Below are 20,383 nucleotides of genomic sequence, written 5' to 3' on the forward strand. Positions count from 1 at the left end.
CTATCACGAATGTCGAGCGATAAGCTGCCGCAAGGACGGCATTTGAGTGGGGTCAGTGTGGTTTACGATGTGGATGTTAGGCGGCCCGGGGAGTTTCAGCCGCAGCTGGAAGTTAGGTCGACGATTACGAACTATGATCCTCAGCTGGTGTTGGGCCGCCAAATAGCGGTGAATAAGTCGTATATATGACTGTGGATTGAAACAGGGGGATATTCGGGTTTTGAATAACCACACCGGATTGGAATGTTTGCTTCGAGCTCATACACAGGTAAATTGATTTTCCTTGTAGTTATTTACTTTATCTCGTCGATGATTGTTATATGTCGTTGGCCTAATCGATGTGTTGTTCTGTCAGAGGGTCACAGACATGGCTTTCTTTGCCGAGGATGTTCACCTTTTGGCTAGGTAGCTTTTTTGTCCATGCTTAATACTTTTCATCGTCTGGTTTGGTTCTGCATTATCTGACATAATTTTCTGCAGTGTGAGTGTAGAAGGACGGCGTTTTGTGTGGAAAATATCTGAAGGTCTGGATGAAGGAGGTACGCCACAAATCAAAGGAAAGATTGTTATTGCCATTCAAATAGTTGATGAGGGGGGAGCTGTTCATCCAAGAGTTTGTTGGCACTGTTCTAAACAAGTAAATGATTCTGTTAATGCTATTTTCAATAGAAGAATTATAACTTAATGCTTTTGATGTCTGTTGGTCTTGAAGTGGTTGATTGATTTATCTTTTGTCTTATATACTCGCAGGAGGTTTTGTTTGTTGGGGTTGGGAAGCGTGTTCTACGAATTGATACTACTAAAGTTGCAAAGTATGGAGTCCCTTCTGCTGAGGATCCTATCAAATGTCCTGTTGAAAAACTCATTGATGGGGTTCAATTTGTTGGTGAACATGATGGAGAGGTGACAGATGTATCAATGTGCCAAGGGATGACTACCACCCGGCTGGTTTCTGCTTCCATGGATGGAACTGTAAGCTTCTTCCCGTTTTGCTGACTTTGTTTGGTAAACTGCAATCTTCACCATTTGCCTTTTCTACATATTTCCTTTCGTCAAGTAGTGAAACTTAAGTGCGATTTTCATCAGAGTTGGGTGGGAACATTTGGCCCCTGCTTGCCCTTTTACATCTAAATGGATAGTTTTTTCTCCTTTTCTTTCGGTGAAATAGGGATAATCTTATGGCTACAAAAAAATCTGTGTTGGCTAATCGGCTTCTATGCTTCAGGGAGTTTGCGATGAATTAGGATAAATTATTTGGTCTAGTCCTTCAAATCCCTTTTAATGTGGTACAGCACATGAAATGGCTATGGCAGATAAACTTTTACTTTTCTCAATTATAAGGAAAAAGTGAAGAGAAAGTACTGTAAGAGATTTTAAGAGTGGAAGCTGTTTAACTTTGCAGTGAGTTTGTCAATTTCTCTAACCTTAGTACATAGTATGATCGATACTATTTAGGAATGGTTCACGCAGTTTCAAATTAATTCATTGGGCCGTCTTCATCATGAACAATACAAAAATTATTTCTGAACAGGTTTAAGTATGTTATATTCTCACACATGCCATATATGCATGTATAATTATTTCCTAAATTGTTGATTGATAAAAGTTTTCTGAGTCGTATACTTGGTTGATACAGATAAAGATCTGGGAAGATCGCAAGTCACAACCACTTATAGTACTGAGACCCTATGATGGCCTTCCTGTTTATTCGTCTATATTTACGACAGCTCCCAACAAACCAGATCACATCATACTTGAAACAGTGGTAAGTGATCGTTGATTTATTTACATAGTACCAAAAGGTGTTGCCTGTCCTAGTGTGCTGAAGTGTAATTATACAGGGTCCACTTAATCGGGAAGTGAAGATCTGGTCCTCAGCAACTGAAGTGCTTACCAGTGATGATGAGTCATGGAAATGTACCCAGACCTTAGAGCTCTGCTCAACCTCGAGTTGAGGATGCGTTCTTTAATCAAGTCATAACAGTGTCACAAGCTGGCCTTCTTTTACTTGCAAATGCTAAGAAGAATGCCATATATGCCGTGCACATAGACTTTGGTGGTGAGCCAGCAGCTACACGCCTACACACATGGATTATATAGCAGAATTTACTGTTACAATGCCTATTTTGAGCTTTACGGGGACAAGTATATCTCCTCATGGTAAACAAATCGTTCAGGTTTATTGTGTCCAGACGCAAGCCATTCAACAGTATGCTTTGGACTTATCGAAGTGCTTACCTCCCCCGTTGGAAAATACAGATACAGTTGACAGCAACACTGAGTTGGAATTACAACGTCAAATTGACGCCATGCAGGATGAGATGAATCAGGTGAGTGCTTAAGAATTTGGAATTTCAATTATCTTGCACATGTGTATGGCGCTCCAACTATTTTCAGCTTAACTTAGTGAAGTAGGTCTAGTATCTTCTCCAAAATTATGCTACTGCCGTTTAAGTCGATCTTCAAGTTATTTATTATTTGGTGAACTGGTATATCAATATGATCTTTCTTGTCCCATTTCACCAGCCTATATCATGGAAAAGGTTCTCTGTTTGGACGTTTTATGGATGTGTTTTGTGTAATCAAACCTTTTTTTCTTGTCCATTATCCTTTCTGTTAACTATGGCTTTTCATCATATGCGCAGCTGGAGATTATGCAAACAAAATTGCAAACAGAATTGCAAGAGTGGAAGAAGGCTAGAAAGGACAATACTGATGCTCTGCAGGCTCGGGTTAGAGAAGAGATTTCAAAGATTGAGAAATTATGGCGAGAACGTATTCAACAAGGAACTGTAGAACGCACGGACTTTCCGGTCTTGTTAGATAAAATGGTGAAAAAAGAAATAGCTGCTCTTGGATCAGCTATAGAAACAAAAATTATTTTGGCTATATCTGATTGCTTTCAGGTAAGAATTTAGATGATCTGGCCTTTTCTTTGAGGTATTTGGCTTTAATTATCTAATTGATGCGTGTGCTGCAGAAATTGGAGAAATCAGTCAACTCAAATCTTGAAGATACTGTACGCAGTGTGCTGCAGAAATTGGAGGAATCAGTCAACTCAAATATTGAAGCTACTGTACGCAGCCAAATCCAGTTGGATTGTCAAACTCTGGGTAACCAAGCTCGGCAAGGTGATGGTGCCAGCATGTCTGAACCACTTGCTCAGCTTCATTATGTAGAGGAAGATCAGGAACATTCTGGAAAAGATGTATCTGGGTCGGCTACTGCCACAACCACGTCGCAACTACAAACACCAAATGCAATGTCAAGAAAACAGGAATGGAAGAATATGCAAGCATCATGTCCATCTTCCCCGTCACCAGGTGTGCTCAACTCAGTAGAGTCCTCCAATGAAGCAGGTGGGAGTTCAAGTCCCCCCTCTGGAGAAGCTGCAGTCCCTCACATTATGTCCATGCAGGCTATAATGAATAAGGTGAGTGCAGTCAAATTTGGGCATTTAATTATCTTGCACTTGTCTACTCGCACGCGCCAATTATTTTCAGCTTAACTTAGTAAAGCAGGCTTAGTATCTTCTCCAAAATTATGCTACTGCCATTTAAGTCGGTCTTCAAGTCATTTATTGGTGAACTGGTATATTAATTACTATGTTCTTTTGTGTCCCATTTCACCTGCTTATATCATGCGAAGAGCAAAAGGTTCTATGTTTGCATGTGTTGTGGTTGTGTTTGTAAGTGTTTGTGTGTAACCAAACCTTGTTTTCTTGTCCATTATCCTTTCTGTTAACTATGGCTTTTCATCATATGTGCAGATATTGGAAATACAAAGAGAAGAATATCTATGGCATATTAAAGAGGCAGCTGTCATTAATGAGGAAATGAAAAGATTAGAAGAAGAAGAAGCTGAGCATAAAAAGAAGAAGGAAGAATCTAAGCATGAAAAGAAGAAGAAAATTGCACAAGACGACGAAGTATCTAGTGTGCTCAATCTTCCTATCATGTTCAAATATCCAACCATCCAATAACTCCCCCTGAGACTTTAATGGAAGCTTCTCCCTCTGAAAGTACAAGTACATGGGCAGCTAATGGAACTGGTTGGTGGTAAACCTGAACTACTTGAGGGGGATGCGAGAATCCAAGATGTGCTTGTTAACAGTGGTGTGGGTAATCCTGAGGTAGAAGTCAAAGTTGTGGGGAAGCAGGATCTACCCAAATTGATGAATATGGCTCCCAACGGGAACTCCAAAATGCTGGTTCAAAAGTTCTACGTTGTTTATTATTAACAATTATCCAAAGTACTAATTTATTGATGACAGGTTAAGAATTTCTAGACCTTCATGATCATTTTCTTATTGCTTGTAATGACTGGATGTACTGATCGGAGAGGATTCAGTGCACATACTTGCACTGCACCAACCAGATCAACCAAACGATGGTTAGTGACAAAAAAAAAAATAACAAATTGCAGTAAAACCCAGGAACTGCAGTAAAGAAATCGAACTGGCTCTGCCCACCTCCCCGTCCCCAAAACCCAGTCTCTCCATCCTCCGTCGTCCAAAGAGCCCGCCAAGGTCTGGATGGTCAACTTCTTCTTCTTCTCCTCCGCCGTAGCCCTCATCATCAAGGCCGAGAGCGACCGCACGAAGATTACGAACATCAGGAATGGATAGGAAACCCAAACCCCAGATCTACGATTCTTGAGAAATCATTCAAAATTGCATCAGTTGCTTCCCATTGCTTCCATTGAAGCTCTAAATCCACTAATAGATTCACATCAGAACCCCATGGCCGCCACAACTCATCTTGACAAACGTCGGATACAGATTAGGCATCTCGGGTGTATCGTAGTATTGTATTTAGACCCGTAAAAAATGGACCGGATCTTGATTCGGACCCGCTCCGGATCCGTGGTTTTTAAATGGGTTTAGAACGAAAATTAAACCCGTTGGTCCGTTAAGGACTCGGATCCGTTAACCCATTTATTAAACGGATCGGATACGGATCAAGGTTGATCCGATCCGTTAAGGACCCGGATCCGTTTTAAAATAATTAAATAATATTTTTATAAATATAATATTATTGATAAATATTAAACAATATAATAATTATTTGAATAACCTAAACGTCTAAATTGCGTCTAAAGTATGATTATTTGATGAAATTGAAGGTTACTGATATGTATGTTATTTTTATGCTCTTTGCTAAATACATTGGAGTGTTCTAGAATATTCTGTATCTTTCGAGATATTCTTTATGTGTGTCTTGGCCATATGCCAAGAGGATATGTAGTTAGACTAGATCTATGTATTTATATTCTTACCATATTGGTATTGTGTAATTCCTTATATAAAGGACTCCTATCAATGAATAAGATGATGATTCTCTAGCTATCTCTCTGTCTCTACACTTTATACTTCATCACGTTATCATGCACTTTGTTCTAACCCTAGAACTAATAGCCCACCATTTTTTTTTCCAAACCCTAAAAACCAAAACCGGAGGTTCTCGGCCCTGCCGCTACCGCCGCCGCAGTCGCTTCCCGGCCGTCCACTCCGCTGCTTTCTTTTCATCCGATCAAGCATCTAAGTGTTTACGGTATGTTTATTTTACAACCCTAAAACTCTTCCAAGTTTAATAACCTCGAGGGAGATAAAGTGCTTTCTCCCCTTCTTCTACTCCATTCTATGCTTGGGTCGATGTATTTGAAGGTACCAAAAATCCCGGAATTTTATTCGCGGGTCAAGAGTGTGTTGGATCACTCTTGTTTCCTTGTCCGGGTTGTGTATGATCAACCCTGACCTATCACTGGATTGTGTTTGATCAATCCGAGGCCTTTTCCGAATTGTGTTTGATCAATTCGCGGCTTTTCCAGATTGTGTATGATCAATCCGAATGACAAACCATTAAAAGCATTGTTTGTGACCTCTATCGAGTCTCATAACAGCTTGGTTTTGTATGCAAGAGCAATGTAACATTCTGCTCCTTTGAGTTTTGACGTACTCGATGCCTAAGGCGAATCTTTGCTTGGTATCTGTGGAACCTTTCATTGGAAAGGATTAAACCACATGTTTTGACCCCCAGGCTAACAAGCCTAGATGCCGAGATTTCACATCTCATGCGCTTAAAGTCTTTGATGCGCCACATCGACAAAAGCCTTCAATGGCAATCTGTGCAAAAAGTAATGACCACAAAGTACTGTGGAATGCACTCATGGAGCGTTTCTCGAAACGTTCATATAACTCTACTTGTTGAGTTATTAGTCAAGTGGATTGCTTACCACCTTAATTGACTATATATTGTCGATGATCTTTTGTGGCATCATGATCCATAATCTTTAGCGGATTCGATCATCATCAAGTTCTCTAAGTCCTCCAAGTTGGTTTGGAATTACCAACGAAACTTGATTTTGATCATACAAATGGGAATTTTATATACGCTAATGTGATAAACTTATTTGGGATTATCCCCTAATGTGGGGACAATAATATGGGTCATGACAACGGCAGAAAACGTCGTGCCGATGTCTAGAAAAGAGGGGGAGGTGTCGCCGGCTCTAATAGCGACACTCCCGGTCTAGACACCATTTTGTCAAAACTACTCACATCAGCTCATGACAATGCAACCGTTGTGGATCTTTGGATCACTGGTTCAAGATTGTCCAGCTTCTTCAAATTGTGAATGCATACAAAAAGGTACAGAAAATCAATATGAGGACAAGAACGTCATCCTCATGATCGCGAATTTTGAAGATTCAGATCCTGCTCTAGCTACCCCTGACTTTGACTTCATCGGCTAGACATTGATTTTCGTTTCAAGCTATATGTACTAAGGCGTTGTATCGACGTCCTTCGTCTATTTTTGACCTCGATGTACTCACATCGGCAAGATGTACATTTTTACATCGTCCTTAGAAGTATGACATATTTACAATCTACATGGTTAGATTGTGCCATTTTGGTCTCTTCCAAGTGAAGATGACGCACGGCCTTGCATCCTCAAGAAGGATCGCTAACGTGTTTCAGGTTAAGTCTTCTACCCTTTAGCGGATTTTCCATCATCAATTGTTCAACTAGGCTCATCCAAGCTCAGTGTGATGTCTTAGAATTGTCCGAAATTAAGGAGATAGTGGTTTCAAGTGTGCCTCGCACTACCGACCCTCCACGGACATGCTTGGTCATACTGACTTGGAGTTACCGAAAGCTTTTGATTTTGGATCCCCCTACGCTATTAAACCAATTGCCGTCTTGCAAAAGCCGTTGAAGACTTATCAAAACCGAAAAATTATCATCATGATCGAATCCTCTAGGTCCTTTGAGTTAGTTTATGTTCATGTCAGGGAGCTTTTACTAACTAGTCATGGAGTTTACGACCTTAGAACGACTGAAAGGACTTGATTTTGATCATACACCCGTCACTTTTGGCTAAGGCAAAAGCCTACACGCCACCTGCAAGCTTCACAGCTTCCCACATGCCAATTCTGCGAAAAACAGCAATTTGTCCCTTCTGGACAGTCAACTTCGTTTGAGCTTTGTGAACAGCTCCGGACGAACCAGACAGTGAGCTTTATATCATTGGAAAGCTCTACGAGTCTAGTTTTTAGAACTTTTCGCGGTTTGTCCATATCTATTTTAATGAAGAAGTTATGGTTGTTTTAGTGCGCAAAGGTCATTCTGCGCGAAAATTTTTATGCACTCTCGGGATTGCAGCTTTTCGTAGCTTCTTTCAATCCTTCTAAAGTACAAGTGGAACTATTAACTAGCCTATCTACTCCTTCTTGTAGATATGTCTCATTGAGACATTGAGTGCTTCGCAGATAGTGGAACTATCCATAACATTCTAAGGAACCGGCAACTATCTTTGGATTTTGTGCCTTTGTAAATCTTCTGTGACTACAATGATTGAATCATACCGGTCATTCAAGGACGCGGTTTAGCTTAAATCTTGATGCCTCATGGCACCATGATCAATGTCACAGATACCCTCTACGCATTGAGAGGCAATCGAACCATATTGAGCTTTAAAAACATTCCTGCTAATAGTTTTCATTTGAAAACACATTGTGAGAATGAACAAGAATTCTTTTATGTATACCTTCTCATGAATGCGGACTAAAGCGCATCTTAGAGAAATTCATGAGTCAATCTAGTGGATTGTATGTCACTACGATTCGAATATCGAATCCCATGTTGTCGCCAAACATGATATTTGGGACACCAACTCATATAGGCTTTGGTTTGACCAAATTGGTCAACCTGGAAGAGATACAATGGTCCAAATTTTGAGAAATTCTCATGGACATCCATTCTTCCGCTCAAAACGAAGACATTCGAGATCTAGCATGGGGGACATTGACGTCACCCGAACACGACTCCAACTTCTTAGAGGTCGTCCGGTCAATTCCTCAAGCAATTGAGGTGCACCGGCCTTCCCTTGATGTCGCATTGGCCCCCTGCAATGCTCATTGCTTGTTTTGAAAGCCTATTCTTTAGCTAAATTAGGAGTGAGACCCTCCTACGCTAAATAACACAAAAGTGAACATTCTATTCTTACATCAAACTATGTAGATAGATACAACCAACTTGCGGACACATTTTTATGCTTTATGGTTTGGTTGAAATGTTAACACACTGGTCACGTGTTTCATTATTATCTACTGCTTATGCTGCTTATACTTCTACGGGCTCACTATCCATTCTTTAAAGAAGTTTATCGGGATGTAAATTGAAGTGTCCTATACCCCATGTTCACACGCAATACGGTCTCACCGAGGCTACGACCAAGCAATTTTAGCTTGTCGCTCGAATATTATTGATGCGCACCAATCTTTCTATTGCGTCTTGGGGCTATGCAATATTTGCATGCAGCTTTACTATTCATCTACGACCCACCATCATTGAATATTGTTGTACTACAGCTCGTGACTGTGTACTAGGATTGACACGAAATTGCAATCCTTGAGCTCGACAGGATTGAAACGGATCTCCAATCCTTGAGCTTAGCTAGATGTTTATTCTAGGTGCCAAATTGCACTGCCACTGCGCACAATGATGGGTCATTTGAGATGAATAAATATTTAGGTTGGATGTGAATCTCCACCTATAATCCGCATATGTAGAAACCTTGCCAAGCAATATCTTTCACCGCTATATTGCGGATGGTCACTTTGATGAGACAATATTCCCGCCGTTAGGGGGAGATAAGAACACAAGTGTTCAAGTGGAACGACGTGAATTGTCGTGGTTTGTCCCCACTAAGTCTCATCTTGATCCCAAACGCTTAAAATGTTAAAGTGACGAGATCACATGCTGCAAATATGTTTGCAAGGATTGATGTCCCATCAAGAGGACATGGCGTGACCAAAATGTGTTGGTCTTGACGCCATCACCATGGATGGTGATATAGTGACGCCTTATAGTGGCAAAATTGGTGTCACAAGGCCGTGTGGCTCCCCAAAAGGAGGGAGACCCTTAGGTTCGATACTTTCTCGCACTAGGAAGAAAACAAGCTTGGCACAACCTGATCCATTGATCAGTGATACTCAAACCGTCTCATGAAGTCTGAATTGTGATTATCGTTAGGGGACGCCTCAATGTCAAATCCAATCCATATAGAGATCTCTACAAGTATTACACTAGTGTACATGAGGACGTGGGATAATGAGTCTACTATCGAACCACCTTTCGTAGATGGATATTAACTTAGTTGATTGGCCTAACGGAAAGATGCGATCTAGCATTAACAAAGGGATAGGTCCTTGGGTAGGTGATGCCGACACCGCAAGCTAAACCTTATCAACTATACATTTGTTAGATAGCGTAGGGAGAACAAGAGTTTAGACTCACCTTATGGCGTAAGGTCTCTCACTATCACGCACTGGGATCGACTACGATGAGATATGCTCTCGTAATGGATGTCATTGAACTCCACTACTTTGTCAGTTTGGTAGTTTCCGAATAACTGAACATGCAGCCTATGAATGTGGTCATAATAACATCTCTATGGGATCAGAGATATATATGAAGCTCTTAAACGGACTTCATTCATCCGAATCAAGTGGCTCCAAACCACATGAGCATGCGTTTGCTAAATGTATTGAAACGCACATGGACTCTACTTGATTTGGAAGGGATATGGTGAATTATGCCTTTGCGTGTTCATTCCGGATTTACATGGATTCTTGATGGATCAAGAGATGCCAATATGTATCAACATCCGAAGAAAAAGATCTTGGGAAGACACGGTCTCGATAAGGGACTCGATGACTGTATTGATAATGATTTTCCATCAATCGGCTTAGGCGCTCTATAACTAGTGAGGCCTACATATACTCCCATGATTAGTTAAGGTCTTTGCTCTAAAGAGAGATCCGTTGTTTTGTCTAAAGCAAGATGACAAATATGTGTTAAGAGATGGAGTTCCCATGTAAGTACAATAATACGCATCAATGTACTCAACACAATACAAAAGACTTGACATCTCATTTGCTACGAAAAGTTGTAAAGCTAAGTGTAGTTATGCGCCCACGCAATGTTAATGTAATGGCAGTAACTTCTTTTTTAATACTTAATGGTATGAAAGGTTGAGGCTTATTCTATCCCTACATAAGAAAGACACATCAATAGCGAAATCAGAATCTGCCAAGTTTCGTAGGTCAAGCTCCACGAGACCTACAGGAAACCTCACTCACTGGAAAATGGTGAACTTGGTACTATTGGAAAGATCTATGTGTCTACTTTCCAGGACAACAACCATTTGATCATACCTATCATATTGAGTGAGTTATGGCCGTTTTCGTATAGTAGGATGAATCTGTCCGAGAATCTAATTTTTGCAAAACAGTCAACTTCGACGGGACTTTGTGAATAGATCCTGACGAACCAGAACGTATGTAATATACGGTTGGAAAGCTAAATAAGTCTAGTTTCCAAAACCGTTTACGGTTCGTTCATATGTATTTCCTAGAGGAAGTTACCACTGTTCTAGTAACTGAAGGTCATGCTGCGCGGAAATCTGATTTCCTGCACGAACTTATGTTTTTAGTTCACAAGCGGCCTTCTCCTCAAGATCTAAGTGTAAAAGATCATTTTAGGACAATACGACATGATTTAGTTAATAATTTCCTAATGCCATATTTGAAGACATGTTAAAAAGCATTGACATGCTAAGTTGTTGAAACTTCCGTGATTAGTAAGAATCAGGAAGAGCCCTATGATCGATGTAAAGATCAGGGGGAGGTGCGAACTTCGGGGGGAGTCTAGCACATACATACATGTCACTATCAAATGTGAAGGATGCGTTGTACTCTTTTTCTCCTACGATCAAGGTTTAGTTTTTCTCCCACAGAGTTTTTGTGACTTGACTAGGTTTTTGACGAGGCAACAGATCAGCACCATCGGCATATCAGCGCGCGGCACAAGGGGGAGTGTTCTAAGATATTCTGTATCTTTCTAGATATTCTTTATGTGTGTCTTGGCCTTATGCCAATAAGATATGTAGTTAGACTAGATCTATGTATTTATATCCTTACCATATTGATATTGTGTAATTCCTTATATAAAGGACTCATATCAATGAAATAGATGATGATTCTCTAGCTATCTCTCTGTCTCTACACTTTATACTTCATCATGGAGGTCTAATATTTTGAATATATTAGTTTATTGTTAAGGAGTATTTTGGCATGTAATTCAATTTTTAATGTAAACCTTTATTTTGTTATAATATTTCATTAATGTTTCATATAAAAATTTATGATAAAATTAAGATATTATTATTTAAAATTTGAAAATATTTATTATTATAAATGGATCGGATTAACGGGTCGGGTATCCGTTAACCCGCCAGATCCGGATTTGGATCTAGCTATCAAAGATCTGGCGGGTAACGGGTTGGATCTGGATCCAAAATTTCTATTAAGGATCTGGATCTGGATCTAGGTCGATCCGCTCCAGATCCGGTCCATTTACAGGTCTAATTGTATTGTAGCTTAGTATTTAGATTTTTTTTTTTATCATATATTACAACTTCGTAAGTCGAACTCACAACCTCTTATTTACTAATAAGAGATTATGCCGCTAGACCAAATGATACTAGACTAGTATTTAGGGTTTTAGATTTAATAAGAAATGTTGCATTTATGCATATTTAAATATTTTGGATACTCATAGATCTTAAAACCTAAATTTCTAAGGATTTTTAGAACCAAATGATTAACTAGTATGGATTCTCATAAATTCGATAAACATTTTATGAATTCATCAAATATAAATATGTAACTTAAGTAGATAAAAAAGTTTAACATGAAAACTTCTCAAATTAAGCTTTGTATTACATATTATGGAGAAGGAATAAAGGATTCTTGTTGATATGAGATCATTTTAAAAAGCCCTCGGACCTTTTTATTTTTTTATTTTTATAATTAAAGACAATTTTATCATTCATAATCAAGTAGAGGTTACAAAGTGATTCGATCCGCCGTTTTGTGTTCAGAGGGTGAATATATCATTGAAGTCACTCATGGGTAGTACCCTAGCCATGAGGCACAAAAAGTGTTGAGGTTCCTAAAAACAAGAAATTATGGTAAATAGATATTACAAGGTTAAAAGGCATTAAAAAACCCTAGCCCAAGTTAATAAGCCCAAAAGCAGTCTCATGGGAAAAGGCCCAACTCAGGCCCATCAAGAAAGGATTGGTCCGGCCCAGATCACCATCTCCACCACGCCTCAGCCGCATGTGTTGTGCCAGCGTAGTGTTGCTGCCCACGACACATCTCTATCCACATCTCGCAATCGTGCCTGCAAACTACTTCCTTATCAAGAACCAATGCTGCTAGAGTCTCACAAGCCACCGTCACTATAGCCTCCTGCCTTAAGTCCAACAGCGCCCGCCATCGATTCAAAGACCCCGGACGCTCAAAACGGTGGCACCATAGCACAGAAGCACAATCTCGACACCTAGAGATAACACCGCGGATCAAGAGAAGGTTTGGGGTTTATGGCTTCTCTCACGGCGCTAGTGAAAAGCTCATAGGCTTGTGTGAAAACACGGTAAAAAATCATGATTATTTTGTAATGTTGTATGTGACAACCAACCTACTAATAAAATATTCTTGTTGATCATTTTGGAAAGCTCAAAGATATATATATATATATATATATATATATATATATTTTGGACTAAAGACAGTTTTATCATTCATAATTCATAATCAAGTATTTCCTTTCTTCCATTTTCGAGCCAACTCTTATCGCTCTCAGATCTAATCTCATCATGATTCTCAGACGTTTGTTTTCCTTTGCTCCTCAAGATCTTCAAACCACAAACACAACTCTTCTTCTCTTCTGTCTTGTCATGCCATTGAAGGATTTGTACCCATTTGCAACCACCTCTTTAGAATTCAGTTTTCTTTGCTGAGATCTTCTTTGGTTTGGTTGTAGTTACTCTTCTATGCGAGATTGTCTCGTAATTGGTCATTTGGAGAATGCATGGCGGCTTCGGCTGTATCCTCACCTTTGCAGACCACTCTTGGTTCTCTCATGCTCGCATCTTCCGGCGAAGCTTTGGTGGTGACAGATCTTCCATGGCGACATCAAGACAGATGTGAAGAAAAAGTTTTGATTAGGGTTTGTACCTTTTGGGCTGCTTAAGCCTTTATGTTTGTTGTTTGTTTTATTTAGTTGTTTTACTCTTGTCTTGATTCCCTAAGAATCTGACTTTGAAAAACTTGTTCTGGGTCTGCCATGGCTTTGTTTGGGCCTCTATTTGTCTTGTGGCTTTTATGATAACTTGTTTCACGATCGACCAAAAAAAAAAAAAACGCCTGTCGCTCTGGTTTTCTTTCTGTAGTTGAAATGATTTAATACACTGGGAAGGACCCAGGCCCATGGTGTACGTTGCTTTCATTTATAGATACAACCAAGTCCCCAACACCCCCATACCTTTGTAACTAACTAATGCATGCTCCCCACGAACGTACCCTTCGATGTAATGCAACCTTCACATCTCTGAGGTGAACTACAAATTAAGCTAATAGATTACATATAACTAGGTAGTAGGAAAATGTTGCAGCCATATATATGTACTTGGATTGTTGGAAAGTGTATTTTGCCGTTTAATTACAATTGATCCGTTAGGATATTAGAATAGATGTGCTAGATATTGTATCATATTGTAATAGATATACTAGGGATTACTAGCTGTAGTTACCCTATTAGTTTCTTATCTTGTTGGAGACTAATCTTGCTGTACAAGGCTACGATGTATATATTGTTGCATATCAATGTAAAGTTATTCATTCTGCCATATTATACTTTTCTATATGGATATGTTTTTTTCATTTTCTTTAGTCAATAGTAGCAAGTGTTGCTGAAGAAAATGTTCTATATTGAAGAAGATGAATCTGTCATTCCAATTAAACATCAGGCAGATTGAAAGGAACTGTGTCGACGACATCAGGCTATCTGTCATTCCCATATTTTGACAACCTTTCTTTGCGTCTGGATATCTTCCTTCTTCAGGTCTACGATAGAGTTAACTTAATTATAACTTGGTCGATACGTAATGTTGATTTTATTCAAGAACTGTTGTTTGTGATTTGAGAGAGCACATAAAGAAAATAATCGAGAGAATCGAAATAACTGTATTTCATTCATGAATAAACGATACAAAACATAGAGAGCTAGATTATATTTTCCAAATGAACAATGTTCATTACATAAATTTGAAACATAAACAAGCAAATCCAGCAAATGCCATTGACCTAATTGCTACAGAGCTGGGAAGCTTCCCCTTGTCCTTCCTTAGGTATAGCGCTTCGTATAACGGTTGGTTAATGACAATCAAAACCACACATAGAAGAATCTGCAAGAACATTGCCTCATAAACTTCTGCAATGCCCTTTGTTCCAGTGATTGCTTCCTTCACAAACCAGGCAAAGCAGTATAAATTGAGCAATGCAAGTGTTGCCAGCACGACGAACATTGGAGACGAGCTCCCGAATTCCATGATCTCTTTCTCATATCGTTCGGACACATCTTCATCGGACACCTTCGCTGTTATTACAAATCCTGAATCAGTGTATCCAAGGTTGTGTACAATGGTGTCGATGAAGGCAAAGAGGTAGGAGGTTGTTCTCTGGTAAAGCCATATACGTTGTTCGTTCCACCAACCTAAGCTCGTTCCTCCACACCACCGATACTCCACGAAGCTCCCAATGTTCTTAGCAATTATAACATACGCATATGGTATGATCCATCGGCTTGAAATCTAATCCCACAAGACAAAACTTGTAATCAGAAACATGCATGCATGTAAATTGTGACAAATTATAATGAGAACTATATATACCTGAGGAAACAAGGATGTGCCTCTAAGGAGGCAAAGTGAAGGGAGAATCGAGTAGATTAGTGTTGCCCAACAATTAGCTGCCCATAGGTTGTAGCGAAGGTATCCAAGTTGATGGCCTAAACTAATCTTTCCGTGGCCATACCATAAGACATTGAACTTAGAGAGAGTAATCTGAAGGTTCCCCTCAGACCATCTCTTATGCATCACAAGTGCATGAAGCAATGTGGTTGGAGCTAATCCTAAGAAAGCTTTTCTTGTTGGATTGCAATGCACTGATTTCCATCCTCGGCATTGGATCGATAACCCCGTTATCACATCTTCGACGGGACTCCCATATTTCAGACCCATCTGCAGAACATTAAGATTTCTTTGCTCAATTTTGAGTACTGCTACATTTTGAAATATGTGTGTGGTGCGTTAATAGAGAGTGGGATACCTCTTTTCCCCCATAGAGTGCTCTCTTCAAATGTACAACTTGCAAGACTCTTTGATGTTTCTTATAATTCATGAATGGCGATTTCTTCTCTTCTTTCTTTATCCCATTTCCTCATTTCACTCTTACATCCCTTGATACATTTCTTCCCACAAAGAGTTTCTCTTCTGTGAAAGCAGCCACTTCCAATATAAAACATCCCCCAATAATTATCCAGACCATGGCCTTCCACCTTCATGCAGTATATACCAAAACAATAAGAAGTCCAATAAATGATATGATATGAAACAGTTAATCGAAAATTTTGCTTATAATATCTCCATGATCATATATATAACTCACCTCAGTAAGAACTCGTAATGAAGCGTATAATTCATTCTTAGTAAGGTTGTCGAAATTCTGCGGGAACTGTACGTATGCAATCTCATGGCCTTGTTCTTCATCCATCAAGAAGCAAAGTGCGTCCCTTATGGCCATGGAGTTGTTCGAATACATGTCACAGTCTACATTAAGAAGTAACTTCCCATTGCTAATGCTCGATGATACCCTAATCTGCATAATGACTTGTCATCTGTATATGTACAAATTTGTGATCGTTTATTTGTATGATTGCAGTTGAATTCCTCACCAGTGCATTCATAGCGCCAGCTTTGAAGTTATGGTGAAATTGGGGTCTCTTCTCGCGAGCTAAATACACCAAAGTTGGCAACACACGCCCTTCGACATCTCTTGCATTTGGGTCTCTCCCATCAATTACTATCTGCGAGAAAAGTTCAATATATGAACTAATTTAAATAGGGAAGTGAAATCCATACTCTCTAAATTGTAATCCACACTCCCACCTTTCATTTTTTATAACTTAAATTTTGTCTTTAATGACTTAATTTTTGTCTTTTTATGAAAATGATGACTAAAAATAAAAAGTGGGAGTATGGATTACAATCTGTTGAGTGTGGATTTTACATCCCTCTAAACATCTAGCACTAAAGTGAGTTATTTAATTAGTTAATACTTGATATAAATTAAAATATCAAATTCTCATACGTACTTGAAGAATTGTGTCATGGTCACGTTTTGATGAATATGAGTCCCACTGAGAAAAACCATTACGTTTTGATCTTACTTCTTCCGGAATCCGGCCTAGCTTCACTGCATTTTCAATTTTTGTTGCCATGTCCTCGTATAGTTTCTTGCATCAATATTATTTGGTTGTACATGAGAGCTTAAGTATGTAGTAAGACATTGTAAGACCAAAAGAAGAAGAAGAAAAAAAGTAGTTACAAATGCAACACAAAATAAAACAAGATATAACGGAGTAAGAAATGTTTCTTGTTCTTTTGGTGTTACACTGCTTAATCCAATTTTGCAGTGTTTTGAACGTACTTCTTCTGAAACGCGGCCTAGCTTTAGTGTGTTTTTGTCTTTTTTGATTCTATTCTCCATGTTCTCGTATAATTCCTACAACAATAATTTGATGACAAGAGAAGCTCAATTTGTAAATATGAATAGGGGTTCTCAAAAACAATTTTCTATAAAAACAAAAAAGAAAAAGAAAAAAGGAAGCTCATCAATTATTCCACGACCAAATAATTAACAGTACCATGCATGCATGAGAGAATCGAAAAAAATGTGTGAGAACTGAGAAATGGAGATAAGCAATAATTAGCAGGTAACTCTAAGCTAGTTGATTCAAAAGAAATAACCATGCATGCTTCTCCATTTTACCACTCTGATTATGATTAATTACTATTCCACAAAGACATCCATATTATATTTATAAACGTCATAGTCATATGTTAGTTACTATATTTTGATCATGACCAAATTGGATCCGACCAACTTATCTCATTCTTCATTTGCATGAATAAAATATGATAAAGAAAGTATAACCTCGATGAAGCCAAATCACCAGCCTGATTCTGATTTTGACCACCAACTGCATCAGAAGCTGTTGAGACGAAATAAGCAGCCGGCGACCTTGGTTCCACACTGTACTCCTTGCAATAGGGTATCCAGTGCTTAGCAAACTCAGCTGCTTCCAGTAGAGCATAGTACGTTAGCTCTGAGCCGCCATCATCGGAGAGATACACGCTGAGCTTCTCTGGTGGGTAGTCGTAAGCCATGACGGACAAGACAGTGTTCATCACCATCATCAGCGGCTCTATGATCGGATCAGCTGTGCACACGAATATGTCCACCCCCGGCAACTCTTTCTCATATCTTAATTTTCCAATTTAATTTACACACCCTCATAAGAAAACCACCTTAATTATTACTTTGTAAACTCTGTGAATCTTGGAATTAAGTGCATACCTTTGAGAAAGCCTGTCCTTGAAGGTGTGCCTGTAGACGAGGCTCCACCGAGCGGCCTGAGTGACGAACCAGTAAAAACTGAACCATAACTCGGCAGCGAACAAGCACATCCAGCCATATCTTCCATCTTCTTCAGCTTTTGGTATGTGAGTTGCTCTATATACCCATATCAAACATATACCAACAAAAACAGACACTGCAAATAGTGAATTCTGGACTCTTTAGAGTTGGTCTACTCGTAGTGTGAGACAATGATTCGAAAATCTGGTAGACCATGTTTATAAAACAGGTAGGTTTGTGTTCGTAAACAGGTAGACCATTTTGTCTTACAAAAAAAGTAGACCCTTTCTCGTAAATAAGCTGACCAGGCTTCGTAAACAGGTAGACCTCTCAAGAATTCTTCAAGTGTGTGTGAATTCTGGACACTTTAGTGTTGGTCTACACGTAGTATGAGTCAATGATTCGGAAACCTGGTACACCATGTTTACAAAACATGTAGGTTAGTGTTCGTAAACAGGTAGACCATTTTGTCTCACAAAAAAAGTAGACCCGTACTCGTAAATAAGCAGACCAAGCTTCGTAAACAGGTAGACCTCTCAAGAATTTTTCAAGTGTGTGTGAATTCTGGACTCTTTAGAGTTGGTCTACTCGTAGTTTGAGACAATGATTCGAATAGCTTGTACACCATTTTCGCAAAACACGTAGGTTAGTCTTTGTAAACAAGTAGACCATTTTGATCTCGTTCTCTTTTAATCCTGACCATTGATTCCTTCTTTGAAAACCCAACCAAGGTCAAATGACCCAAGTCGGGTCAAGCACTCCTCTCTCGCGTACAACGAGAGCTGAGAAGCTCTCCGTCCTCGGCCGTCTTCTCCGATGCTGCCCGGCCGACTCTGGCCACCATTCTCCACAAAACCACCACCAAATTTCTTCTCTCTTTCCCCTCTACATAACCCAGCATGTGAATCGCACATACTGATTCAAAGACAAATCTACGGCGAGAAGCTTCGACTGTGTCGTCTGTTTCCGTCGTCTCCGGCGACGACTTGGCCTCGAACTGGCATATTCGAACTTTTCCCTTCATTCTCTGCACCCTAGTGCCCGGCCTTAATCCCTCGAATCTTTTACAAATCTTAATAACCCCTTTACTGTTGGTTTTGAGTTTTCCGGCGAGCTGCTGCGGTGATGCCGACGAGGCTTTCTGGCGTTCTCTACTTCTTCTGATGACCTAGGTCGACTTCAGAGGTGTTAAGCAGTGGTAAGTGACTTCGTAGCTACTGAGCAGGGTTGCTGTGTTTTCCGGTGTGTTTTTGAGAGAGAGAGAGAGAGAGAGAGAGAGAGAGAGAGAGAGAGAGAGAGAGAGAGAGAGAGAGAGAGAGAGAGAGAGAGAGAGAGAGAGAGAGAGAGAGAGAGAGAGAGAGAGAGAGAGACGAGAGAGTAGAAGAGAGAGAGAGAGAGAGAGACGAGAGAGAGAGAGAGAGAAGAGAGAGAGAGAGAGAGAGAGAGAGAGAGAGAGAGAGAGAGNGTAAAAATAANAGATACTAAAATAAAAAAAACTTAACAGAGTTAGTGAGTTAGTTAACGGAGTTAGTGAGTCAGCTAACAGAGTTAATGCCACCTAGACGAGGTATGCATACCCCAAGGCGTGCAAGGGGATCCTTGACCTATTGCTGAATAAAAGATTTCTTTTTTGGTCAGAAAATAAAAGATCATTTACAAGCAGATGAAACTGTCATTCCAATACAAGTTAGCTAAAACTGAGTATGATCTTATCTTACATTGCGCATAACTAGTTGAGAATCGTTCAATGACAAGTTCGGATATTTTACTTTGTAGTCTGAATTATTCCCTCATCTTTGTTATATAAATTTGAAACATAAACAAGCAAATCCAGCAAATGTCATTGACTTCAATGCTACAGAGCTCGGCAGCTTGCCCTTGTCCTTCCTTAGGTATAGGGCTTCTGATAGTCGCATATTTGTGCGACTTTTATCATGCTAATTATTCTTATTACTTAGTTATTTTGTGATGTTTTCCTATTTTTAATTAACTTTATTTGTTTTTAGGTGTTTTAAAGTCAAACAAAGAAAAGGAGCTAATTGGGCTTAATTAGGATCCCTAATCCTAGTTGGACTGGTGATGGACGTGACAAATAGGTTCACTAACCTATTTATACAAGGGAGCAGCCAAACAAGAAAGGGGGGAACAGAACAGAGAGAAAGAGAAAAAAAACAGAAGAGAGAAAGGAGGGGCCGAACAAGAGGGAGAAGAAAAAGACAAGGGAGAAAGAAAAAGAAAAGAAAGAGAAGAGAGGAAGGAGAGAAAAGAATACGAT

The 20,383-nt window shown here is 39.5% G+C and overlaps 1 protein-coding gene and 2 pseudogenes across 1 annotated transcript in view; 1 reads left to right on the forward strand and 2 right to left on the reverse strand.

The window, feature by feature from the left end:
• Positions 1–9: 9 nt before the first annotated feature.
• LOC101294645 lies at positions 10–4,240 on the forward strand (annotated as a pseudogene).
• A 10,426-nt stretch (positions 4,241–14,666) lies between these two features.
• On the reverse strand, positions 14,667–18,324 carry LOC101294929 (annotated as a pseudogene).
• Positions 18,325–18,797: 473 nt separating this feature from the next.
• The window catches only part of LOC101295215 (cellulose synthase-like protein E1-like), a 6,494-nt gene continuing 4,908 nt past the window's right edge, over positions 18,798–20,383 (reverse strand). Inside the window, exons 9-10 of the mRNA XM_004296280.1 lie at positions 19,957–20,011; positions 18,798–18,993 (exon numbers count right to left, since the gene is read on the reverse strand). Of these exons, the coding sequence (XP_004296328.1) occupies positions 18,798–18,993; positions 19,957–20,011 (251 nt within the window). The remainder of the gene's footprint in view (positions 18,994–19,956; positions 20,012–20,383) is intronic.

This window comes from Fragaria vesca, linkage group LG3 (genome assembly GCF_000184155.1).
Source record: "Fragaria vesca subsp. vesca linkage group LG3, FraVesHawaii_1.0, whole genome shotgun sequence".
NCBI classification, from domain to species: domain Eukaryota; kingdom Viridiplantae; phylum Streptophyta; class Magnoliopsida; order Rosales; family Rosaceae; genus Fragaria; species Fragaria vesca.